Source organism: Dendrobates tinctorius, unplaced genomic scaffold (assembly GCF_039654945.1).
Source record: "Dendrobates tinctorius isolate UK_male_01 unplaced genomic scaffold, ASM3965494v1 ptg000324l, whole genome shotgun sequence".
NCBI lineage: Eukaryota > Metazoa > Chordata > Amphibia > Anura > Dendrobatidae > Dendrobates > Dendrobates tinctorius.
The window spans coordinates 1,553,569-1,571,721 of record NW_027361991.1 but is presented as its reverse complement, the minus strand read 5'-3'; the positions used below and the strand labels follow the sequence as shown (position 1 = coordinate 1,571,721).

Below are 18,153 nucleotides of genomic sequence, written 5' to 3'. Positions count from 1 at the left end.
GATGGTGCCTTGTTAACTATCCCCACATATTTCTCCTGGCTGTTTGACGTCATATTTTATGTGCAACTGTGCTATGATTGTTACATATTTCTATGTGTTTTTGTACTAATAAATTGGCAATTTGCTTGATATTAAAATAAATCCTTTTGGATTCAATCACTCCTGTTCTCCTGAATATATATGTATGTATGGAGTGGAACCATATATTATGGCAGATTATCATTTTAAGATACTGCCATTTATTCCTTGCAAGGTATTGGGCTATTCTGTTGTACTAATTGTGTTTTCTGTGTTGTTCATAGAATTCTTCAGCCCTACTATGGATTTTCGTGCACGCGACCACACCTGGCGTGCGCAGTTGAATGATGTCTTCCAGGAGGGTATTAATGTGGGCAGTGGTGGATGCAGCAACAATATGCAGGAGACTATGTCAAAGTTCAGAGATCTCTTAAGGAGACGTACACGAGTATGGTGGAACTGTGAGTTCCTAGACAAATACATCCAAAAAAGTCTCATTCCGAGGGGACTTCGTATCCAAGTCTTCCCTTCCTTTCCTATTGAGGACAATGAGTTTAAAGACAAATGGGAGGGCTTGGTTAACACCTGTTCTAGAGGTTTTTTGGATCTACTGAGGGAATATGATTTAAAAACTTTAAGTGCTCTTGAGAGCGAAATTGAAACTTTACAAATACAATTGCAGAAGGATCTCACTAGTGACCAGTTAATAATAATAATAATAAATTTTATTTTTATAGCGCCGACATATTCCGCAGCACTTTACATTTCAGAGGGGATTTGTACAGACAATAGACATTACAGCATAACAATAATCACATACAGTAGATTATAACAAATAACAAGAGGAGTGAGGGCCCTGCTCGCAAGCTTACAGTCTATGAGGAAAGAGGTAGACACGAAAGGTGGGTGGTAACAGTTGCTCTGATTGTATGGACCAGCCATAATGTTAAGTGTGTAACAGTACAGACACAGAGGGCTAATGGAGGCATAAAGCATGTGGGAACATGATGCTGGGAACCTGGTTATGGTAAAACTTTTGGCTCTGCCACACAGGGATAGGTTAGGTTAATGTGTTGAGGCGATAGGCCAGTCTGAATAAATGCGTTTTCAGGACACGCTTAAAATTAAAACCAGTTAAAAAAGTTTAATGATGAGATAGATGTTGATCTTCAGAAATGGGTATCAGATATTCAGACACAAAAAACTAAGAAGTTAAAAAGAGATATTCAGGATAAAACAACCGCCAAAGTATACAGATGGCGTAATCCGGCTGAACACTTTCGCTACCCATATAGGAAGTTTTCACGATCCAGATCGAGGTCAGCATCGACTAGATCTAATATGTCTATGGAAGAAGACTCTGTTTCACAGGCTAGCAATTTTAAGGATAATTCAATACGTGGTTCTACGTCAGGACGTGTAATGACTCGTCAGTCGGCTAGGAATAAAAATACCACTGGACGTACAAATGAGGGCCGTGCTACTAATTTGCAGGTGATTAATCTCTCATCATATGGTCTCACTGAGCTGCATCTTGAGGTTTTGAGTAAGGGCTTCACCTTCTCCCCAACTAACTCTTTTAACTTCTTCCTAGCACTAAAGGACTTACATCTCTTTTCGCGAAAACTACTGTTGCAAAAACTACATCACAGAGATGGCAGTGGAGAGATGATGAGTGAGATTGAGAGAGAGGCACTTCGCGCTCTTGAGGATCTCCTCGGGGAACAAGAGCCACCTACCCGAGGTAAGTTTCCTCAGAGCGTTCTACCCAGATCCACGAGGTTCCCACCTTTGTCATTGTGTCCCGCCATTGATATTTTCACAAAGCTAGTTATTGAGGACTTTAAAAAACTTTCCTCTCGGCGGAGATCTGACAATCTATCCTATAAACAACGACAGGCTATTATAGAACTACAGTCAATCCCAGGGGTATTGTTCAAACCCGCTGACAAGGGTGGGAACATCGTGGTATGGCCTACAAATTTATATGAGCGCAAGGTGTATAGACAACTGAGGAATCCTCATACATATGAGAAGTTGTCGTATAATCCCACCACCTCTTTCTCACTCTCACTACAGCGGATCTTGGTTTGTGCTTTGGATAAAGATATTATTACTAAGACAGTGTTTGAGGGACTATTGGTCAAGTACCCGAGGACACCAACCTTTTACCTCTTGCCTAAAATCCACAAGAACGCCCTCGACCCCCCGGGCCGTCCGATCGTGTCTGGTATAGGGGGTCTTTGTGACCCAGTATGTAAATTTTTGGACTACTATTTAAAACCTTTGGTGGAATTGTTACCCTCCTATATCAAAGACACGACGGACGTCCTGACACGGGTCGATGGCGTTCTTGTGGATACTCGTACTCTCCTTGTCACGGCTGATGTCGAATCCCTCTACACCTGCATTGATCATACTTTAGGTGTGGATGCGGTCCGTCTCTTCCTGGGAATGTCCAGCCTGGACGGCTCCTTATGCGATTTGATCCTAGAGCTGCTGCGCTTTGTCCTTACTCATAATTTTTTTGTATTCAAGGATCAATTTTATCTTCAGCAGTGTGGCACAGCCATGGGCGCGGCCTGTGCGCCTTCGTACGGTAATCTCTTCCTCGGCTCGTGGGAGAGATTCATTTTTGGCGATGGAGGCGTGCCGGCCGCTTCCCATGTGCTGTGCTGGCACCGCTATATTGATGATGTGTTATTCTTTTGGGATGGGACCGCGCAGCAGCTCGGGGACTTTATGGCGTGTCTTAATGCTAATAATTTCAACATTAAGCTCACCTACAAATGTGACCCGAGGTCTATTGACTTCTTGGATGTCACTTTGGAGGTGGATCATGGAGGTTACATTCAGACCGATGTATATAGAAAATCAACCTCGGTGAACGCCTTGCTTCACGCCAAATCTGCACATAACCAGTCCACCATTAGGGCCGTTCCGGTCGGGCAATTCCTACGGATGAGGCGGATATGCTCCACGGAAGTTAAATTTGAGAAACAGGCCCGCGATCTGAAAATACGATTTCAAGATCGCGGTTATAGTAACAGGTGTATAGGGAGGGGATATGACCGGGCAAGGAGAACTGCGAGAAGGGATTTACTGTACCCATGTGCACCAAGTGGTAGAGTGGATCCTGGCAGGGGGAGAACCCCTCGAAATTTGGGTCCGCCTCATTTTATTTCCACTCATAATCACGAATGGGACCATATGCGAGATATTCTCACTAAACATTGGGCCATTTTGAGATCTGAACCAGTATTGAATCAGATCATTGGAAATCATCCTTTGATGACCTCAAGAAGGTCTAAGAACCTGAAGGACCTCCTTGTTAGGAGCCACTATGTTCCTGATATAACCAATCCTTTTAGTACCAGGGGCCCAGTGGCCGGCTCTGTCCCGTGTGGTCACTGCCTTGCATGCCGGAACGTCTCACGGTGTTCCACGTTTCATGATTCAAATGGTTCAAGAGAATTTCGAATTACTGAACGTATATCATGCGGCAGCACTAACGTTGTGTATTATGCTGTCTGCGGATGTCCTCTTATATATGTTGGTTTAACGTCTACAGAACTCCGCGTGAGGATTCGCGAACACGTGCGTGACATTCTAGCGGCTAGGATGGTGACCGATCTTACTACCCTAAAGACGATCCCCCATCACCTCAAATTGATGCATAACTGTGATCCACAGACATTCATGGTCAGGGGGATTGATAGGGTACATTTAGGGATCAGGGCCGGTAATTATAAGAAAATCTTGGCACAAAGAGAAGCCAAGTGGATAGTGATGCTAGACACGTTAACCCCGAAAGGTCTCAATGAGTCTCTGAGCTTTGCCTCTTTCCTGTAATTGTTATTTTTCTGCGGCTGCGTCCACCACTGTTTATTACTCCCTATGGTTTGTTTTTTTATTGTTTTTTATTGGTTTTAATTTTATTTTTTCTGCTTATCTTTTTATTTTTAGTTGTATGTATTTTGTTGCTGGTCTGGATGTTGGGATCCATCTGTTCTGTGTTTTGGCCTCAGCCATACAGTCGCAAGTGGATATATGATGCTTGGATACCGTACTGGAACTCCCTCCTATGAAGATGGGATTACACCATTAAGATGCTGTTTACATTAATCATTCCACAGTTGATCTGTGTGGGGTCTGGGGCTAAAATTGTATCTGTTCAATGTTTTTATGTCAAACACATATATAATCTATATGGTTATGTATCTATCAGCGGTCTTTAATGTCGCATGTGGTTTTATACATTTTTCATGTAGTCACATATATATGGTAAATTTTGTCCATGGTGATACTATCATTCTGCGGTCGCGCGCATGCGCTCTGTGCCCGCCGTGTCTCCCTGCATGGAGGTGGCGCCCCTCTGTGCCGTCAGCGCAGGCGCAGGTGACCCTGAGTCCCTGCGCCTGCGGCCGGTGCTGTGCGCTTATCTCCATGTGTGTGAGCCGGATGACGTCACAACGCATGCGCCGCTATGGCCACTGATGATTGGTGTATTCTCGTCACATGGGCGGACATGTGACTATCACCATGGATACAAAAGGTCCTACGCCAGTACTAATGTATAAAATGTATTAAACCACATGCGACATTAAAGACCGCTGATAGATACATAACCATATAGATTATATATGTGTTTGACATAAAAACATTGAACAGATACAATTTTAGCCCCAGACCCCACACAGATCAACTGTGGAATGATTAATGTAAACAGCATCTTAATGGTGTAATCCCATCTTCATAGGAGGGAGTTCCAGTACGGTATCCAAGCATCATATATCCACTTGCGACTGTATGGCTGAGGCCAAAACACAGAACAGATGGATCCCAACATCCAGACCAGCAACAAAATACATACAACTAAAAATAAAAAGATAAGCAGAAAAAATAAAATTAAAACCAATAAATGGGCGGACATGTGACTATCACCATGGATACAAAAGGTCCTACGCCAGTATTAGACACAGCTCCTTGATAAAGAGCTAGTGGGAAGCGCGAAACGCGCGTCGGAGCGTTCTTGCCACCACCTGGGGGACTTGTGCACCATTAGGTAAACGTTCCTGTCTTCTGGCTACTTTTCCATTAGGGCACAATGACGCATTATGGAATGTGTTACATTGTTACCATCTTCTATGCATGTTGAACGTTTGTGTGGGGCCCTACCGCCATTATTGACCTACTATGATCTTGATAATACTCCATAGAGATGGCGGGCTTTCATTTAGGGGCCATACCCTCACAATGAGTTTCAGCATGATGGTGCCTTGTTAACTATCCCCACATATTTCTCCTGGCTGTTTGACGTCATATTTTATGTGCAACTGTGCTATGATTGTTACATATTTCTATGTGTTTTTGTACTAATAAATTGGCAATTTGCTTGATATTAAAATAAATCCTTTTGGATTCAATCACTCCTGTTCTCCTGAATATATATGTATGTATGGAGTGGAACCATATATTATGGCAGATTATCATTTTAAGATACTGCCATTTATTCCTTGCAAGGTATTGGGCTATTCTGTTGTACAGAATGTGCTGTCATGTATGGTCCAGCCATCATTCTAATAAAAATGGCATTTACTATAAGCTGTATGATCCAGTCAGCAGCCAATATCTGTCTAAGTGCAGTTACCAAGTGCTATTGGGTGCATGAAGGATGTGGAAACAAATGACAGGAAAATTTATAAAGTCAGAAAATGGAAGAGAATAGTGAAGCGAGATGATATGCATGTCTAAGGATACGTGTTTTTAAAGCATTCTTAAAAATGTGGGTGCTGGGTAACAGTTGGATTGTCCAGGTTAGTGCATTCCAGAAAACTGGCGCAGCTCGAAAGAAGTCTTGGAGATGGAATTGGGAGATTCAGATTATGGAGGATGTTAGACTTAGATCAGATGTGGTGTGATGAATATGGGTGGTTTGATAGACAGAGATGAGGAAGGAGATAAAGAGTGATGCAAAACTGTGGAGAGCTTTGTTGGTGAAAGAGATCAGTATGTATTGTATTCTGTAATTGATAGGTAACCAGTACAATGACTGGCACAAGGTGGTGGTACTGGTTAAGTGGCTGGTCAGAAATACAGCCCAATAAAATCAAGACAACCTTTTCAGTATGCTTTCGACATATTCCTGTAATTCTGAAGTATTGGAGCTCATTACATCACATTTACATGCCACTTTAGGTCAATCTTTCCTAAAGACAGAGGGAGTCATTAGAAAAGATAATGAGGCTAACTCGAAGATGAGTCTTTTCCCTCCGCAGCCCTCATACCAGCCACATACACTAAAGTGGCAACAACATAACTTTTGAGAAAAAGTTTTTGGGAACAGGAAGTGGTCATTGTCACCCTAACTTATTAATATGTCCATGTCCCATTTTGAAACAATTTTAGGTGGAATATAAAACACAAAGAGCACACAACCTATTAGTATATGGAGGAGGAATATTTTGACAGTTTAGTCAAAGTACTTAGTCTTTAAGCAGAACTCTGCAAAAGTATAAAAAATATAAAGTAAGAATTGTTACAAGAATAGAAACATTAATTTACTTTTATCAATTAACAAAATGCAAACTGAAGGATCAAAAGAGGAATCTAAATCTCATCAATATTTGGTGACCAACCTTTTCCTACATCACTTCTTCTAGGTACTTGAACTTGTACACAGTTTTTGAAGGTCCTCAGAGGGAGGTTGTTCCAAATATCTTGGCAAACTGACCCCAGATCTTCTGTGTATGAGGATTGTACGGATTCTTCTGTCTCTTCATGTTATCCCAGACAGACTGGATGATGTGAGATCAGGGCTCTGTGGGGCCGGATCTTCACCTTCAGGACTCCTCGTTCTTCTTTACACTGAAGATTGTTATTAATTACATAGGCTGTATGTTTGAAGTCACTTTCTTGCTTGCTACAGAATAAATTTGGAGGTAATCAGACACCTCCATCTTGGGCTTGTATATTGGCTTTATTTCTCACCACTGAGCACACCAAGAAATGGCAACATTGAGGACCCAGTGGTCGACCAAGGAAACTTAATGCAGCGGAACAAAGATACAGCATGATGACTTCCCTTCATGATCGGAAGATGCTCAGCAGTGCCATCAGCTCAGAACTGATAGGAACCACACTCATCCAGCCTGTCAATGATTAAATGAAGAGACTGAGGGATTTGCATAATCCTACACCCACAGAAGATCTTTGGTTAGTTCTCCAAGATGTTTGGAATAATCACCCTTTCAAGTTCCTTCAAAACCTGTGTGCAAGTGTGATGAAGACAAAGAGAGGTCACCAAAAATTTGTGTGATTTACATTTTTTTGTTCATTTACTTTGCATTTAGTTAATTGATAATAAAATGAGCTATTAACTCTTTTAATTTTTAAAGCATTCTGACGTTGCAGAAATTTGTACACACCAGTCTAAAACATTTGCATAGTACTTTATATACGAAGGTGGGTTACATTGTCAATACGTATATGTCTGAGGGACACGTTTTACTTACCAGGATTGCTACATACAGTCTTGTTCAACGCTTCTTTTACATGTTTGATGGCATCTTTATACTGCTGACTTACACTAACGTTGGACTTATATACTATCTCGATGATGATATTATTATCCACCACAACACTTCCATTACTATGAATGAGAAATGTTGCATGTCAACACACCAGGAAACAACTTCTAGACCCATAAATGTAAAAAGTTAAGAACTACAACTCTAAAGAATTCATGGGGCCTACAGCTCCACAGCTCCATGATACTAAATACAACTTTCCCCAATATAGTCACACTTGTTATAAATGCTTAACCAATATACAATTCCATCATTGCTTACGATGCAGCTACTGTGCCCCATATTTTCTGTTGATGGTTAAATGGTCATCCATATATCTCTTATGGAGCTAATATTAACAGCAGTGTAATATGTTGTTGGGTTATTATTAGGGATGAGCAAACGTACTTGGCTATTACTCGAGTATCACCGAGGTCGAATGTTCTCGTTACTCATGAGCAATGGGTGATGCTCCATGTAAAACTCGAATCCCTGCCCCATATCTTTGGCACCTGTTATGCAGCCAATAAGCATGCAGGGAGTGCCTGTGAGTCAGTGTAATGCCGTAGCCATCTTGGTATGACATTATTGTGATTGGTTGTCTGGCATCATCAGGGATTATCAAAGGACAGGCACTGCCCTGATCCTCCTCATCCTCCATCTCAGATGTAGTATCTAGAGCACATCCACATCAGCCAGAAGCTGTTAGTTCAGAAGCACAACCTCCCTGTGAAAAAGCTATTGCGAAACGCACATCGGGATTGTGCCAGGCCCTGGGGGAGATCAACCTACAATATGGGTAAGCTCGGTTAATGATGAGTTATATCCTTGAAATATGCACCGCACCAGTATATGGAGGGTGGTACAAATGATGTATCAAATATTGTACCATTCACCTGACATTACTATGGGACGTTAGTCATATGAACACTGTCTCTTGGAGTATAGGTTGTACATTTAAATAGATCATGACTCCGTCCTAGCCTTATATGAGGATTATTTATCATTATCCACTGTTATCATATAGAGGTTGTTCTTCTGACCCAGGTCTGGAATGTTTCCAGCCTTTTGAGATGAAGCTATTCTCTGTGAGTTCAATAATACTGCCTCAGCAAAGTGGCAACAGGCTCTGCGGAAGCTAATTTGGCTAGAAGACAAACCGCACACTGTGGCAGACAGATCTATGGTTTTAACTACTGAACCTTCAACCATGCATGGTCGTGTGTGATAATGCCTGTAACCTCATTTTGGCTGTGAAGCTTGGCATGCTCATACACTTACTATGCCTGGCACATGTGCTCAACTTAGTAGTTCAGCAGTTTTTGAAAACATTACCAAATTTGCCAGAGCTTCTGATCAAGGTATGCTGCGTCAGTGCCCATTTTCGCAAGTCGGCTACAGCTGCCGCTGCTCTTGCAGTGCTGGAGCAGTAAATGCAATTGCCAGCTCACCGACTGGTGTGTGACGTGACCTCATGCTGGAACTACACGTTACGCATGCTGGCAAGGATTTGTGAGCAAAAGAGGCCAGTCGATGAGTACCAGCACCAACACGCCGATAGGTATTCTAGTCAACCTCTGCAGATAATAACTGAAGCATGGGCATGGATGTCTGATATTTGTGCAGTTCTCCAAGACTTTGAGGATTCCACAAACATGATCAGTGGCAATGAAGCCTCAGTGAGCACAACTATCCTGCTTCTGTGCCTACTTAAACAGTCGCTGTTCACAATTAAACATGAAGCTATGTATGCGTACCAGGTGGAGATGAAGGAAGATATAACATAGAGTGATTGTAGCCAGCACAGCCTCATCTCATCTGCTCAGTGCGTATTGGGTAACAATGAGGAGGGAGAGTAGGAATAAGAGCTGGTGGCTAGCGCAACAGAGGCTAGTAGCCACACAACCTTTGTCCCATCTCTCCTACGTGGATGAGCTGAGGATGGGAATGAGGAGGATGAAAGGAAGGAGGAAAAGGAAATGGAGGCTCGTCATCATGTTAGAGACAGGGAAGTGTTATCTGTATGGAGCTTGGCATATAAAGCCAACTTTATGTATGGCTGCCTTTCCTGTCACCATCGCGTTACATTCATCTTGGCCAAAAAAGAGTATTGGTTGTTCACCCTGCTAGACCCATGCTACACGGAGAACTTTGCATCTCTTCTTCTTAAGGTGGAGAGGTCTTCTAAAATGGTGCTATACCAGAACATCATTATGGAAAATATGTTAAAAAAATTCCCATTAGAAAATGCTAGTGGCAGAGGTCAAGTACTATGGGTTGAACCAATGTTTTAGAAACTTTATAACAATCATGGAACTATTTACCTGATGGACAGAATTTGCACATCTTGGTAACCTGGGACATCTTTGTAGACAACTTTCATCTGTTTATGGTGGAAAGGAAGAGAGCAATGTTACACTCTGATCTTCAGTGAACCCTGGAGAAACCTGACTATGCTTTTGATTCTCGACTGATTCTTTTTGAACCTAGTTACCAGACTACCTGCTTGACTACTCCTTGACTGTGCTACCATACTACATTTAGGCTTTGCCTGATCTTAGTGACTTTGCATTCCCGGCACATCGCTGTTCCTACACTGGAACATTTTGATGTTGACTATCTTAACCCCATTCCCATTGTATCTGGTCCCACCTCTCAGAACAGTGAGCACTTCCGCTATAACTGCTATCTGGGAAAAGGGAGTCCTTAAAAATGCCTTCTAGGATCATAACAGAAACTCTGCCATTTTGGAGTATTGGCATGAATGATGGCAAACTAGCATATTTCTTAACTGTATGCCCCAACTAAAGGCCATAAATAGAAAACTTGGACCATGTCACAGTCGCCTTAGACCAATAGTTGTATAGATGGGTCTAACCTTCCTTCCTCACAAAAAATGTAATTCACTGTTGTCCCATGCTAGCAGGTTGTAATCCACATGATAACCTCTGGGAGGCAAGACATTGACTCATGGAACATAGGCATCTCCTGACAGAGTATCTCAAAATATTTTTTTTATGAATGCTGGTCTTCTCACACCACACATTTCTATATTTGTGAAGCCAAGAGAAAAAGATAAGGAAAACAAATCCGTACATTAGATGTCTAGATTGTACTTAGTTTTTTTTATTTTATATTTGCATTCCTAAACTTATTGCATCTGAGCTTCAAGGTATCCATGCTGGTAATACATACAAGTAACATCCCCACACACAATCTCAAAAGAATGTATACCCTTAACCCACAAAAGCAGAAAACACCAGAAAAAACAGATACTAATAAGCAAGAAGGATGGTAATGCCATTCAATTATTATATACCTCGGTAAGGATAGCCTGGCAGAAGTATGCCGAACTCCTAAAAATTTATCGAAATGATGGCCACTGATACTTACATCTTTTTTAAAATCTGTGTCAAACTTTTTATACTCATTGGAGTTACTGTCCTTGAAATTATTTCGAAAATCCAAGTGAGTGAATCGTAGACTCCCTTCTATAGTCGTGGTGACACTTCTTCCTGTGTTGAGAGAATGATGGCTTGAACATTGGTGCAGCGTAAAGATCTGGAAAAAAAATCCTCTGTGTTGTGCTCAGGGCCGGCCCGAGAGATTACGGCGCCCTAGGCGAAACTATTTTGTTGCGCCCCTACTATTCTTGGCAGTAGATGAAAACTTGGGATATAAATTTAGGAGCAAAATAAACCACAACAACAATGATTAATTAACTCTCTCATAACTCTTTAATCTTCTGAGAAGTTGTATAGGACAAATATATACAAAGTAATCAATAACACAAAACAAAAACGACCATAGGTAATTAAAATTTTTGTTTCCTTGCCTTTTATTTTTGAAAAGGATGACACTAAGTCACCGAGATTAATTTGTTTAGCAACTTCAGATTCTATCGAAATTGTTGCCAACCCAACCAACCTCTCTTGCGTCATATTTGCCCTTAAATATGTACACTTTTCTTTCCATCCCTAAAACTTTTTGCCTTTTGAAAAGATTTTTTATAATTTTTTCTATTTTTTCTCTGGTGCCCCCTTTGAGTCGGCGCCCTAGGCGGCTGCCTAGTTCGCCTATACTTTCTGGCCGGCCCTGGTTGTGCTACTACTTTTGAAGTACAAGCCGCTTTAAATATCACTACAAACAACAACGGGCATCAGCAAAGATCAATCCCATCCGTTTTTCTAAAAACGCATACACTCTATATATAGTCTGAGATGAGTTTCTTACCAATCCTAACTCTGTCTATGATGTGCTCACAAAGTGCTCCATAGAAATTGTCAAGACATATGCACTTTATTCCATCGTAAGTGCCTCCATTGTGACATGGCTCTGTAGAAAAGAGATATAGGGCTACAAATGTATTTTTGATAAGGTATCTGTGCACATCTATACAGTATATTTTACTTTTGTGTAGGAAACAGATGTTGACACAGCTGCCAGAGGTCATCGCTGCCAGAGGTCAGGGCCACCCTTTGAGCATGGTGTCCAATATAGCGAATTATTCTACCAATTCGCATGGATCATTGGGTACAACAGTCTTTTCTTAGTATTGTGAAAGAAATAATATAATTACATTTCTAAGTTTTAAATGCAATTCAGAATATACAGTATTTTCATGGTTATGATCTCTGTCTTCATGACATCCTTGTTTTTACAAGGTTGAACAAAATTTGGCCTTGACCAAATGCAAGTTTGGCTGTATAAGTGGACATGAAAATCCCCTTTTTTCTATAAAATGGTGGGAAAGTGCGAACTTTTATTTCGGGCAAGCACAAACTTGTTGATGGTGGTTTTTGAGATGTGGTCCAGGCATCACAAGGGGCGTCATAATGACAATCCATCATGTCATGTTCTCATTGTCTCTGCCAATAATTCTTTTTACCAATATTCATGTCAATTAAACAGAGTCAGCATGGGTTTGTAACTAATAAGTCATGTCAGACTAACTTAATTTCCTTCTATGACGGTATCACTGATTGGGTGGATCAAGGAAATGCTGTAGATATAGTATATCTTGACTTCAGCAAAGCATTTGACAAAGTCTCTCATACAATCCTTATTGAAAAAATGACTAAGTATGGAATGGACAAGGCAACTGTTAGGTGGATTCATAACTGGCTTAGTGATCGGACCCAAAGAGTGTTCGTAAATGGCTGTACATCCAGTTGGAAGAATGTCTCAAGTGGGGTACCACAGGGCTCTGTCCTGGGCCCTGTATTGTTCAACATCTTTATCAACGATTTAGATGAAGGAATTGAGGGTAAACTGATTAAATTTGCTGATGACACAAAGCTAGGAGGGATAGCTAATACTAAAGAAGAGAGAGAGGATTCAAAAAGATTTAAATAAACTGGAGAAGTGGGCAGCAACTAACAGAATGGTTTTTAACAGGGAGAAATGCAAAGTACTACATCTGGGCAATAAAAATGAAAAAAGCATATATAGAATGGGAGGAATAGGGCTAAGTGACAGCACATGTGAAAAAGACTTGGGTATACTAATAGATCACAGACTGAATATGAGTCAACAGTGTGATGCAGCAGCAAAAAAGGCAAATGCAATTCTAGGATGTATTAACAGAAGCATACAGTCTAGATCACGTGAAGTCATTATTTCCCTCTACTCCTCTTTGGTCAGACCTCATCTGGAATATTGTGTCCAGTTTTGGGCACCACATTTTAAAAAAGACATCAACAAACTGGAGCAAGTTCAGAAAAGAGCGACCAGAATGGTGACCGGTCTGCAAACCCTGTCTTATGAGGAAAGGTTGCAGCATTTGGGAATGTTTAGTTTGCAAAAGAGAAGACTGAGAGGAGACTTAATAGCTGTCTACAAATATCTAAAGGGCTGTCACATTGTAGAAGGATCAACTTTATTCTCATTTGCACAAGGAAAGACTAGAAGCAATGGGATGAAACTGAATGGGAAGAGACACAGATTAGATATTAGAAAAAACTTTTTGACAGTTAGAGTGATCAATGAGTGGAACAGGCTGCCACGAGAAGTGGTGAGTTCTCCTTCAATGGAAGTCTTCAAACAGAGGCTGGACAGACATCTGACTGGGATGATTTAGCGAATCCTGCTTTGAGCAGGGGGTTGGACCAGATGGCCCAGGAGGTCCCTTCCAACTCTACGATTCTATGATTCTATAATAGTTAAGTAATAATTTATGTATCCAGGCCCACTATAAAAGATGGGCCCATGTTATAATAAATAAGACTATCTTGAAAGACAACCAGCTGTGTGTGTCTCTGCTAGTCTTCCGATACACCTGACAATAAATACCTAATTTTTAAGTCTTACAGTATCAGAAGTGTAGAGTGTAAAAAAAAAAAATAATTCTCACCCATCCCACCGTCCCTCCAGCCCACCGTCCGGCCTTTAGGTCCTCTTCTTTTCCCCTTCCCTCGTCACACAAATTCTCTTTGGTAATCTTCACTTCAGGCCAGGACTTCTGCCTCTACTAGGCCTTGGACGTCACTGTAAATGGTTCCATTTTTCTTGTGAACCGCTTTGTAACATCATGACATCACACCATTATGATCATGATAACGTGGTACACATGTGCAGTGGAGATGGAAGCCCCTGCCTGGAGTGAAGATTACCTAAGGGAATGTCAGGGAAGAGGAAAATAAGAGGTGCCGAGAACCATGCAATGAGATGCAGAGACAGCTGAGCCTTGAGCATTATTTATTTTTTTTAACCAGTTGCCATGATCTGAATGGTTAAGCAAAATCAGGTCACAGCTGACCACTATTTTGTTGAATTCATGATGAGCTAATTACGAAAAATCCATATTCTGCAGCATATGAATTTGTATAAAATTTCAAGAGAACTCAGTTATACAAGAATAAATTCTCTCACCTCTAATGCAACCATATATGAATCTAAGAACATGTAATACACTGGTGGACCCGGTCACTCTTGGTTATTATGCCATTATAATGATCAGGAATCCCCCTCAATTTCATCATATGCCATGTGAGGGCATATGTAAAGAGGTTTTCTTGGCGAGACAAACATTATTATAATAAGATCCTTCAATCCTTAAAAATTTCAACATTTTACTTACTTATTGTAGGTATATCTGGTTTAGCTGTAATTTTGGTTGTAGTTGGAATTGGAATTCTGGTTGTACTTTTGGCTAAAGTAGAAGGAAAAATTGTGGTTACTGGTACTGAAGTTGAGGGTTTTGAAGACTCAAAAATTGTTGGGCTTGAAGGCTCTGGAGACAGAGACTGTGCCTTGGTCAAAGGTGAAGACGGTTTAGATGCAATTGATGATGCGGAGGATGAAGATGATGTTTTTTCAGGCTCTGAAGGTAATTCTGATGTAGATAAAGTTTTCCCAGACCCTCTCGTTGTCATTAGTGACTCAATTTCTCCAGATCCAACTGTTGTTTTTTCTGTTGGCATCATTGTTGTAGAACGAGATTCCACAGTTTTCACTTTTGATGATCCTGCAGAGGAAGTTTGGATTGAGCCTTCAGCTCCTATCGATGTGACATAAAGTGTTAAAAAGTCTCCAGATGTGTGGAAATTTGTTATTTTTGTTGTGTTTACATTTACTGAAGAAGCTAATTGAATGGTAGAACTTTTTCCAGAAGCACCAAGAGTTGCAAACAGAGATGTAGATCTTTTTCCAGTAGAAGCATAAGTTAAACCTTCAGTAGGACTAATGTCATTGCTGACAACAGAATTGCGACTTATTGTGACTGTTCCTGATGAAGAGAATCCTACTGCTGGTGTTGTAACTATTTGATCAGTTGATTTAGAATCTTTAGAGATCCCTGTTATCACAAATTCAGTACTGATAGGTGATCTGGTCCCAGGTTGTGGAGGATTATCAGATGTGGTGTGAAAATTAGATGTTGTAGAGATATCACTAACTGGCATTGCTGTTGTTTCCATATCTCCAGATCCTTTAATTGTTGTGGATTTTTGTGTTTTTGATATTGCTGTGGTGTCAGTGACATCTGAAAATTCAGGTGAAGTTTCAGCAATCAATAGTGTTGTGAATATGCTAAAAGTTGATGGAGAGCAAATCTCTATAGCTTCAGAGCCTTGAGATGTAGTTGATACATAAGTTACTGAGGTTGATGTAGTATTAATGACTCCAGAACCTTGTGGTATTGTAGTTGGTGTTGTTTTAGTGTCATCTTCGGAACCTTCAGATGTTGTGTATGTTTCAGGCAGCCCAGATGGTAATGTTTCTACACTTACAGATACTTCTGCTGTTGTAAAAATATCAGTAACTGATGATACTGTTGCTGAAATATCGGGCTCAACAGTTTGACATGTTTCCGTATCTCCAGAACATTCTGGTGTTGTGATAATTTCAATTGCAGAAGTTGATGTTTTTTTCAATGTCTCCAGTTGCCTCAGATAATGTGGACTTTTTAGGTAAATAATTTGGAGTTGTTTCAGTGTCCGCCGACCCCTCAGGGGTTGCAGATATTTCGGGTATATTTGTTGTTTCTATTTTTCCAGATCCCTCAGGTGTTGTATAGATTTCAGGTACATTAGTTGGAGTTATTTCAGTATATTCAGATCCTGCACTTGCTAAAATCTCAGTCACAGATGTGAGAGATGTTTCATTGTTGCCAGATCCATCAGATATTGTGGACATTTTAGGTATATCTGTGGGTTTGGTTTCTGGTTCTCCAGATCCCTCTGGAATCATGACAGTTTCAGTTACAGATCTGTGTGTTGTTTCCCTGTCTCCTGGTGTTGTTATTTCAGGTATAGTAATTGCACTTGTTTCAATGTCTCTAGATACTTCAGCCGCTGTCGACATTTCAGATACATTTTTGGATGTTGTGTTCATGTCTCCGGACCCCGCAGATTTTGTGGAAATTATAGGTAAAACACTTGTACTTGTTTTTCTATCTCCAGACGCTTCAGGTGTTGTAACTTTTACAGTTAAAGATGTGGGTGACATTTTAGTGTACGCAGACCTTTCGATTGTTGTGGATATTTCAGGCACATCAATTAGAGTTGTTTCAGAAATTTGAGACCACTTGAGTGTTGTGGATATTTCGGACACATCAGTTAGAGTTGTTTCAGTGTCGCCAGATCCTTCGGGTGTAATTGATGTTTCTATGTCTAAGGACCCCTCAAGTGTTGTGGACATTTCAGGCAAATCAGTTGGATTTGTTTCAGTGTATCCAGTTCCTTCAGGAGTGGTTGATGTTTCTCTGTCTCCAGACCCTTCAAGTGTGGATATTTCAGGAAAATCAGTTGGAGTTGTTTCAGTGACTCCAGATCCTTTGGGTGTAGTTGGTGTTTCTATGTCTCCAGACCCTTCCAGGGTTGTCGATATTTCAGGAACATCAGTTGGAGTTTTTTCAGTGTCTCCAGGTCCTTCAGGTGTGGTTGGTGTTTCTCTATCTCCAGACCCTTCAAGTGTTGTGGACATTTCAGGCAAATCATTTGGAGTTGTTTCAATATCTCCAGATTCTTCGGGTGTTGTGGGTATTTCGATGTCTCCCGACTCTTCAAGTGTTGTTGATATTTCAGGCACATCAGTTGGAGTTGTTTCAGTGTCTCCAGATCCTTCGAGTGAAGTAGTTGTCTCTATTTCACCAGACCCCTCGAGTGTGGTGGATATTTCAGGCAAATCAGTTGGAGTTGTTTCAATGTCTCCAGATCCCTCAGGTGTTGTTGATATTTCTGTGTCTCCAGACCCTTCCAGTGTTGTTGATATTTCAGGCACATCACTTGGAGTTGTTTCAAAGTCTCCAGATACTTCGGGCGTGGTTATTATCTCTGTGTCTCCAGTCCATTCAACTGTTGTGGATATGTCAGGAACATCAGTTGGAGATGTTACAATGTCTCCAGATACCTCAGGTGTTGTTGGTATTTCTATGTCTCCCGACCCTTCAAGTGTTGTGGATATTTCAGGCACATGAGTTGAAGTTGTTTCTGTGTGTATAGATTCTTCGAGTGTGGTTGATGTTTCTATATCGCCAGACTCTTCCAGTGTTGTGGACATTTCAGGCACATCAGTTGGAGTTCTTTCAGTATCTCCAGATCCTTCTGGTGTGGTTGGTGTTTCTATGTCTCCAGAGCCTTCAAATGTTGTGGATATTTCAGGCATATCAGTTGGAGTTATTTCTGTGTCTCCAGATCCTTCCACTGAAGTAGTTGTTTCTATTTCGCCAGACCCCTCGAGTGTGGTGGATACTACAGGGAAATCAGCTGGAGTTGTTTCAATGTCTCCAGATCCCTCAGGTGTTGTTGGTATTTCTATGTCTCCAGACCCTTCAAATGTTGTGGATATTTCAGGCACATGAGTTGAAGTTGTTTCTGTGTGTATAGATTCTTCGAGTGTGGTTGATGTTTCTATATCGCCAGACTCTTCCAGTGTTGTGGACATTTCAGGCACATCAGTTGGAGTTCTTTCAGTATCTCCAGATCCTTCTGGTGTGGCTGGTGTTTCTATGTCTCCAGAGCCTTCAAATGTTGTGGATATTTCAGGCATATCAGTTGGAGTTGTTTCTGTGTCTCCAGATCCTTCCACTGAAGTAGTTGTTTCTATTTCGCCAGACCCCTCGAGTGTG

The 18,153-nt window shown here is 41.1% G+C and overlaps 1 protein-coding gene across 1 annotated transcript in view; it reads right to left on the bottom strand.

Moving 5' to 3' along the window:
* The window catches only part of LOC141074132 (mucin-17-like), a 47,524-nt gene extending 31,590 nt beyond the window's left edge, over positions 1–15,934 (bottom strand). Inside the window, exons 1-5 of the mRNA XM_073561660.1 lie at positions 14,665–15,934; positions 11,820–11,921; positions 10,980–11,101; positions 9,911–9,969; positions 7,533–7,669 (exon numbers count right to left, since the gene is read on the bottom strand). Coding sequence (XP_073417761.1) covers positions 7,533–7,669; positions 9,911–9,969; positions 10,980–11,101; positions 11,820–11,921; positions 14,665–15,502 — 1,258 coding nt within the window. The 5' untranslated portion in view covers positions 15,503–15,934. The remainder of the gene's footprint in view (positions 1–7,532; positions 7,670–9,910; positions 9,970–10,979; positions 11,102–11,819; positions 11,922–14,664) is intronic.
* Positions 15,935–18,153: the final 2,219 nt, after the last annotated feature.